Source organism: Herpailurus yagouaroundi, unplaced genomic scaffold (genome assembly GCF_014898765.1).
Source record: "Herpailurus yagouaroundi ecotype Mexico unplaced genomic scaffold, PumYag 100, whole genome shotgun sequence".
In the NCBI taxonomy this organism is placed as follows: Eukaryota; Metazoa; Chordata; class Mammalia; order Carnivora; family Felidae; genus Herpailurus; species Herpailurus yagouaroundi.
Window position 1 is genome coordinate 53,679,360 of NW_024412391.1, and position 9,346 is coordinate 53,688,705.

The window sequence follows — 9,346 nt, forward strand, 5'->3', positions numbered from 1 at the left end:
AAAAATTTTTAAAAATGATGAAATTCTATAATTATGTGTTACTTAAAAGGGTATATTGTTGTATGTTTGATGACAGAAATCACAATATCTCCTAAATTTACATAAATGTCTAAGTATTAGTTGGGTAGAGTTTTAATAATACATATTGAATTATGTAGGAGAAGAAAAGAAAAAAGTCAATATACTTCCAGGATTCCTAAGTTCATTTTTATGGTGCTATTGTAGAAGAAATGAAAACAATGCATTCATTTGTATCTTAGTTCAAAATATGTACAATATGTGAAAATAAAATCTATACGTTAAAAATATTCAGGAACAACTATATTTATCCAATACAAAGACTTTTATTCTCATGTTTTCCCCTCTGTATTCCATGTTATTGAAATTTTTGTATATGCCCTTTTACAAAATAGGTTACATTTTTTGGTTAAATCATTTTAAATCATAACTAGATACACAGTGTAGATATCTATGAATTTCATAACCATTCAGTGAAGCCTTATTTAGGTTATTTATGTTGATTTACTTTTTTGAAGAGGTTTTAAATATTTGGCAAAACATAATTCTCTCAACAAAGTTGACATAAAGGATAGAATTAATGTTGACCTGAGGCAACAGAAACATGTAAGAGCCCAAATTATATGGAATGCATGCTAGTTCATTTTATTCCTTAACAGTTTTTATGCTCTGCTATGGGATTTGTGCTGCTCTAAATTTGTTTTTCAGAACAAGGTATGTTATATATAAATGAATATATAAATATATATATCCAAACCTTATTGAAAGAACCAACTAAAATTCCATGATATATGTTGTAAAGCTACTTGAAAAAAAGTAGTAATTCAAGAACTCTTTACAAATATTCTAAACAGCACATTAAAAATAATTATTTCTTTTTTCAAATTGTGAATTGCTAATTTTGAGCATCAATGTCCCTTCCTAAAATAATCAAATTTGTGCTATTTACAAAATTCTCAATATGTGCTGAATGCTTGGGAGATAGGAAAGAGTAACATATCTTAATGGTGTAGAAGAATGAGTCCAGGATCTATCTTTCTTTCTTTCTTTCTTTCTTTCTTAATGTTTATTTATTTTTGAGAGAGAGAGAGAAAGAGAGAGACAGAACATGAACAGGGGAGGGGCAGAGAGAGAGGGAGACACAGAATCAGAAGCAGGCTCCAGGCTCCATGCTGTCAGCACAGAGCCCATCGTGGGGCTTGAACTCACAAATCTTGATACCATGATATGAGCCAAAGTTGGATGCTTAACCGAGTGAGCCACCCAGGTGTCCCAGAGTCCAGCATCTTTCTCAAAGCAATTTTGCTTATTTTAATCTGACCTTTCTCTGGTTAGTTACTATGGAATATGTTATTATAAATAAGTATTTCAATTATTTTTTACATGATGAAGTTTATGAACAATACCTTTGCCAGAAGAGGTACTTTTACTTAGATTTAGTTTGTAAAATGTGTCACCTATTTGGTCTTTGCTACATGGCAGAAACTCAGATTCCATTTTGACAGTTGCTTGGTGAAGCAACATACGGGTTTTCATCAAGTGCTTCTTCTAATCTGAGACAAATGAAATATACCCAACTACTGGCCGTTCTTCCAGAAATAAAAGGATACTAGCATTGTGGCACCAATATTAAGAGTTCATTATTGGGGCACCTGGGTGGCTCAGTTGGTTGTGCGTCCGACTTCGGCTCAGGTCATGATCTCACAGTTCGTGGGTTCGAGCCCTGCATCAGGTTCTGTGCTGACCGCTTGCTCAGAGCCTGGAGCCTGCTTCAGATTCTGTGTCTCCTTCTCTCTCTGCCTACCCCCCCCACTCATGCTTTGTCTCACTCTGTTCCTCAAAAATAAATAAATGTAAAAAAATGTTTTTAAAAAAGAGTTCATTATTGAATGAATTAAAAAAACAATTTTTGAGGTGATGAGCCCAAACACAAAAAGATCAAAAGTATAGACCACTTGAAATTGTAGTATAAAATGCAAATCACTCAACTTCTCATGGAAGGTTGGAAAGGATTAGCTGTGGACCTAAAATTCCCTCGGTCAGGCATTCTAGAAGATGAGACAAAGAAGGGAGTATTTAAAAGGCCTCGGTTACTGTGCATGTAAGAGCAGCGACCTCCCACTAATTACACGAGGAGAGATGAGAAAAGGTGACCCAGAAATGGAGGTGCTGCAGAATTAGTGAATATCTATGCAGTATGAGGAAGAAATGGGCCCTCAGAGAGCGTAATAAAGGAACCAGAGTTGCCTGAGCAAACCTAGGAAAGCTGGGGAATTGGAAGCAACTTTTACCTATTGAATCTGCAAGTCCAGGGTCAGATTAGATGCTCCAGTTTTATCACCCACTAGAGAATGATGAGGAAACATACACCTGCTTCTAGCCATGTTAGGTTCCAAATACACCAAACTGCATTCATTGCCTCCTAAGAGTATAGCTTTCTCATATTCCATTCCAGGTAGTTTGCAAATGCCATGCCCTTACCATGAGTAGAGAGAGCCACTCCCTCTGCCCTTCTTAATTTTATCGTTAGAGCAGGTACCATCACACTTATTGTTACATTCTATCAGTAGCCTAACCGTAAGTACAAAACGAGACACATCAGATAGGATGTTTTGGCTTCAGGTAACTTCTGAGCTAAACTCAAACTGGCACATAGATGAGAACATTTATTACCCCACATACCAAGAAGTCCAGAGGCTATGAGAGCCTCAGTCCTAGTATCACAATGAGTCCCTGGGCTGTACTTTTCTCTAAATGTTGCTTACATTCTCATGGTTCCTGGCTTCATATCTAGGCAAGAAATCATCGAGGAACCAAGGGACCTCTCTTCTAGTGCTCCCTTTAAGACTGAGGAAACGTCTCACAGAAGCCTCCTAGCAGATGCCTCCTCTGTCTCTATTACCATAATTGGGTTATGTGCCCATTCATTGACTAGCCACTCACAAGGAGGATGGGATTATCCCGATTGGCTTAGACAGTATCGGATCCATTCCCTGCAACTGGTGATGGGGTCATCTACCTGATTAAAAAAGAGAAGTATGTACCAAAACCTAAATTCAGATTCTGCTGTTTAGGTAAAAAGAGAGAATGGATATTGGATGGACAACCAATAATATCCAATACACATTCCTCAACAAAATTCTTGAGTATAAAAGAGTAAACAACAAAGATGTGTTCATTTTACTTTACCACTTTGTGCCTTGGTTTTTCCTAAATAGAGGGTAGTTCAAGATACTCTCTAATGTAAGAACAATGCCAGTCACAGATTCTGGTCATTGTTAACAAAATGTTGCAATTCTAAATATTTACATTCCTGTGTCAGTGTTGATGTTTTTCACTGTATTTTTACACATCATTTCAATGCTGGTATATTAACTTCTTTGCGGTCATCCTAGTGCTATCTAGATTTTAAAGAAAAGTAATAATCGTGGGGCTCCTGGGTGGCTCAGTCGGTTAAGGGTCTGACTTCGGCTCAGGTCATGATCTCATGGTTAGTGGGTTCGAGCCCGCAGCAGGCTTTATGCTGACAGCCCAGAACCTGGAGCCTGCTTCAGATTCTGTGTCTCCCCCTCTCTCTGCCCCTCCCCCGTTCATGCTCTGTCTCTCTCTCTCTCTCAGAAATAAATAAACATTAAAAAAATTAAAATTAAATAAAAAATAAAGAAAAGTAATAATCAAAATTTTACATATGGATTTTGTTGAAGTACTATCATAGCTAGTATGTTCATTGGAGTTTGGGATCCTGAATAAGACTTCATTTTTTTAAATTAATTAATTTTTGAGAGAGAGAGAGAGAGAGAGAGCACAGGAGTGAACAAGGGGCAGAGAGAGAGGCAATCCCATGAGGTGCAGAGGGAGATAAAGAGAGGGAGAGAGAGTGCAGAGCCCAGAGCAGGGCTTGAGCTCACCCAAAGTGGGGCCTCAACTCACTGTCCGTGAGATCATGACCTAAGCAGAAGCCAGATGTTTAACCAACTGAGTCACCCAGGTGCCCCCTAAATTAAGGCTTTAATTTTTCACGGACTATAAGTATTCAGCAGCTTAGCAACCAGCCAATTATTGACCAATAGGAAAACTTACAGGAGCTCATTTACTTATCAAATGAACACCGGATTTTTGGATAAGATATATTTTCATTGTTATATGAACTAAGTAAGTCTATTTTTTAAAAGAACAAAGTTAAATGATGATGATTTTGGAAATAATATAGTGAGTTTGTTGAATGTAAATAACCAGGAACATGAAGAGAAATCAGCCTCCTCCATTCCTTCCCCACCCACTGCCCTTCAGAAACAAAAGAAAGTAACATAGTTGAGCGGGTGTACCATCCTTTCCTATGTATATAATGTGTCTCAAGTCAATTGTGTGAAAATTCAATGACTGGAAATGGGATAGTGTCCACTAACACAAAGCTAAAAGATATTTAAGAACCCTAATTATATCTTTCCCTGTAGACACATTGCTGATATTTGTACACGTTCTTTCCTTCAGAGCTGAACACCACAAGAGGCACATGTGAGAAACAAAGATTAGTCAGTCTGGCCATGCTTCTGATGATTTCCATCTTTTTCTAATCAGAGGGCGCACACTGTGACCCAGGATCATTTTTGGCAGAGTGTTTAAAAGAGTTTTAAACTTGTGTGCCCTTAAGTGGTGCGTACACTTTCCATTTCAGTTGCTAGTCGCCTGGGCCTTGAAGGTGATTTGTTTGTTCTCTCAGAAATCATTTCAAGCTCATGAGACTTATACTTACACTTAATATGAGAAGCACTTTCATTTTCCATTTCCCACTTAGTTAGTTAAGAAAAAAAAAGAGAAGACTGAAAATGCCATGTAATATTGAAATGCTTGTATAAACATGGCTGCTTAGGGATTCTGTGCTTTGAGTCGGGACTACTGTTGACAAGCGGACTACTGCTGAAAACTGAAATTATTTCTTTTTAATCAGCTGGTATTTGAAAGTCGAAATTCAGAAAGTTAAGATTGGATCATCAGTTCATAATGAACAAAACACAAGCTGTTGGAAAGTCAAATTTTTGAAAGTTTAGAATAACTGACTAACTGATGATTGTCTAAGCTCGCATTTTAGTTCAGTTCTGCTCTTTGCCTTGGAAAGAACTTGGAGCCCCAGCCAGGCACCCACTATGGGGGAGGCAGTGGGAGGGCACTGCCTCCTAAACTCTAGCCTCCAAGAGAACCTTTAAGGGCCATACTCAGTGAACCTCCCTGCAGTTGGGGACATGGTGGCTTACTGTCTGCCACTTCCTGAGAAAGTAGATCGGCTTAGGTCACTGGGAGGTGACCACCTGCTTGGCTTCTGACAGGAGGACAAAGGTGTGTGAGTGCTGGGAAGTGCATGCCAGACCACTGAAGGAATATTGATCTGGGGTACTTTACAAGGGATCCTGCCCAAGGGAGTAGTTTGCCACAGCCCAGAAACTGTCAGTTTCAGGTACCACTGGGATAAAAGGGGAGGAGGAGTTGGGAGAGGCCAACGAAGAGGAATTAGACTTGAAAAAACCTCCTTTGGAATAATCCATTAAAAGAAAAAAAGTTGACTTTACACACCTGTTAGTACCAGAGGGTACAGATCACGTAAGAATTTTGTTTCTTACTTAAACTAGGAGTATAGAATATTAATACTTTTAAAGATTAGCTTCAACAAAAACATGAAATTAAGATTGTGATTTAATTATAGAGCTATTAAAAGATAACATAGAACTACCTTATTGTGATGTAGCCATAAGTATTTTAATTTTTTAAACCTAGAGAGATCAATGACTTCTGTCAGTTCCCTGGAAAGGAAAGAAAAAAATTAACATTAGCAACAATTAATTTCATTTAATTTAATTTAACAATTAATTAGCAACAATTAATTTATTCAGGGGTAAGGTGGGTTATATAGTAGGTCTTTGGAATAACTGTAAAGGCCTCTCTCTTTGTTCTTTCAAAGTTGTTGGCACACCTCTCTACTAATTTCCAAAATACCATCGTTACACTTCATTCATTTGAATTAAGATTTTGTCAGCCAGTTAAAGAAAATACTTAAGGAAAACATTTGATCACATTCCTAGAAATTTACATCTCATTGTGATTACATTTATTGGCACCACAATTAAAAAAGGAGATTTGGGGGCACCTGGGTGGCTCAGTTGGTTGAGTGTCCGACTTCAGTTCAGGTCACGATCTCACATTTTGTCACTTCGAGCCCTGCTTTGGACTCTGTGCTGAGAGCTCAGAGCCTGGAAGCTGCTTCAGTATCTGTGTTTCCCTTCCTTTCTGTCCCTACCCCACTCACTCGTTTGCACTTTCTCTCTCTCTCTCTTTCAAAAAGAAATATTCAAAAAAAAGGTTTTACTGGGTACAGGGCAGAGGGGGAAAAGTGAGTGTGGAAGACCTTGGACTTGCACATAAATGTGGAAAACACCATCAGCTCCTACTTCCACAGTGTCTTTGAGGTTCTTACTTTGGGCTGTCCAGATCTTGGCCACATTGTACTTAAGACGTGGAAATGGCAGTATGTCAAAAGACAGAGACTAGGTAGTGTTTTATTCTTCCTTTATTGTTTATTAAATATGGGATCAAAATATCACCATCCTTTTTGAATCATACAGGTGGTCCTGAGTCCTGTTGCTATGTGGCTCACTCAGCAAAGGGACAGGCCTGGGGTGGAGAGGGGGAATTATCAGTGAAGTGGGCAAAATCCTGAGAATAGTCAGCCCTTGACTGCTATGGGCTTAAATATTCAGATCTCTTTTATTTCTAATGGCAGAAACTGTGTGCCCAGGCTGGGTACGTACACATATATGTCTCTATCAAACATTGGCATAGAGCACACACTCTGTGGCAGGCACTTTTCTAAGCCATTAAAAATTGTTAATGTTAATTAATGTTATATACATTAACTCATTTGTGGTAACATCCTTTCACAATTTTTTTTTTTTTTTGGCTTTGCGACACTGAGGGACTAGTATTTTCCTATTTTTTGTGAAACGTATTTTCTAAATCATGCAAACAACATTTCTAAACAAAAGAAACTTTCTCACCGACTCTTCATATGGAGAGATTTCAAAATTCAGAAAAGTTGAAGGAATAGTACATTGAAAGCTTGGATAGCCCTCGCAATTTTTAATATTTTGCCACACCTCTGCTCGCTATCTCCAATCTATATAATATATGTCCTTATTGTTTGATAGTTTTCTTGGTGAACCATTTCAACATAAATTGCAGACTTATCATCATAGGGCTCTCGCTCTTAAACACTTGAGCATGCGTATCCCTCAAATAGGGACATTCTCCTGCAGAGGTACAATACCATTATCACCCCTAAAAATTAAATTGAATTCAATAATATCGTCTACCATGCTTTTCATATTCAAGTCGTCCCTGTTGCTCCTGCACATCTTTGTTTCAATCCAGAATCCCATCAGTATTCATGCACTGCATTTTTAGTTGGTATAATACCTTAGTTTTGTTAAATTTAGAATAGTCACTCCGTCTCCTTTTATTACCTTCACACTGACTTTGTGAAGAGCCCAGGACATTTTTCTGAGAGAATGTCTCACATTCCTGATTTGTCTGATGGCTTCCTCATGATTAAATTCAAGGAGGGCCATTTTTCAGTTACAAAGGTAATGATTGCCGCGTCACATTATGAAGCAAGTGATGCCACTTTGCCCCACTCTTGGTGAAGGAAGTTCAGTCATGGGGTTCAGGCTGCATCTGCCAAGTTTCTCCATTGTAAAAGTATATGAATGTTGTCATTGAGCAGTTATGTGTGGGGCAAAACTCTAACGACTGTGTGTATGTCTTGTCCCCCAATAACTTATTCAATGGATTTAGCTTCGGTTGATGATACTTAGTGAATCAGAAGATTTGGGATTATAAAATGCTGATTTTTCTGATGCTCTCATTCTTTTTACACTTATTAGCTGGTATTCTGTTAAGATGGGTATCAAGGAGGGCACTTGTGAGGAGCACCAGATGTTATATGTAAGTGACGAATCACTAAATTCTACACCTGAAACTAATATTACACTGCATGTTAACCAAGTGGAATTTCAGCTTGGAAAGAACATCCACCCCTGCCCTTTCTTTCTTTCAGTCATTCTCTTCCACACCTTACTTGTATTTGAAGAGTTTTTTTCTTAAACCTTTTCCGTTGTTGTTGTTTTGTTTTGTTTTGTTTTTTAATTCTCAGAGTATCCCAAACAAAAGACTTCAAGCAGAGTACATGTCCTTTAGACATGCACTCTTGGTTGTTGAACACTTCTCTGGTACCTAAAATATTGCAGACTCCTCAAATCAACTCCTAATAGGAGACATATACACATAATGCATTCTCCTCCACTGTAGATATGCAGCCTATTTCTGGGAAGAAGAATTTGGATCCTGGTACACCTAAATTATTGCACTGGGCAATAATGATAATACATTAACTTCATCCGTTCCCATGAGAAATAAAACAATCATTATGTGGTAGGAGAGAAACTCAAGCCCCACTTAGAGGATTTCCCCAAGGATTTCCCAGAAAAGTTATTTTAATACATTAATACTTTGAAATATCAATTGTGTCAAATTAAGGTCATTAATTTTCTTGTACTAGTTGTATTATATAAGGTAATAAAGTTGATTCCCTTTTAAAAGGACTTTCATTCAAGTCAGAAGGGTAAATTCTGCACATAAACCTGTTAGAAATCAATAAAGGGCTGTTGCCCTTTATTTCGGGGTGATGCCAGTGGAAGACAAAGAGAAGAAATCCTATGACTAATGATGGCAATGACTTATGGCGACAATAACATGTTAGCTCTGTTGTCACAGTATGCATTCTCCATGATTACTCAAGGAAATAATTGATTTTGTTGTTGTTGTTTTATTTTGTTTTGTTTTCCTGTTTGGCAACAGAGACTCCAACAAATAGCCTAGTTTACCCAGTTTAATGGTATCCGGGCAGAGAAATACATATAGTTTTTGTACCCAGATGTATTAAATAATAATTTAGTATTCTTAGGATATAAAATGTATTGTCCTTTAGTTGAGAAGACCAGTAATTACTCACTGTCAGAGGATCAATATTTCTATTTTTTTCTAGTGTTTCAAAGCTTTTCTTATTGTTATCTGCATACCCTTGTACTACACAGATGTTAAAATCATGAAAGGCTTAGAGATGCGATCTTTGGCCACATAAAATATGTATTATTATTATAAAGCTAGTTGATCTATAGAGAGATTCAAAGCATGACTTTAAGTGTGTCAGAATTATCTACTATATCTGTTCCATTCTAAAATACCCATTTTTAAAAATCTTAAATTGGCCAGCTCTTTTTTT

At 37.4% G+C, this 9,346-nt stretch overlaps 1 protein-coding gene across 1 annotated transcript in view; it reads right to left on the reverse strand.

Annotated features, from left to right (window-relative positions):
- The window catches only part of LRRC72 (leucine rich repeat containing 72), a 44,440-nt gene that overhangs the window by 26,015 nt on the left and 9,079 nt on the right, over positions 1-9,346 (reverse strand). The window contains exon 3 of the mRNA XM_040471590.1: positions 5,744-5,813. Coding sequence (XP_040327524.1) covers positions 5,744-5,813 — 70 coding nt within the window. The remainder of the gene's footprint in view (positions 1-5,743; positions 5,814-9,346) is intronic.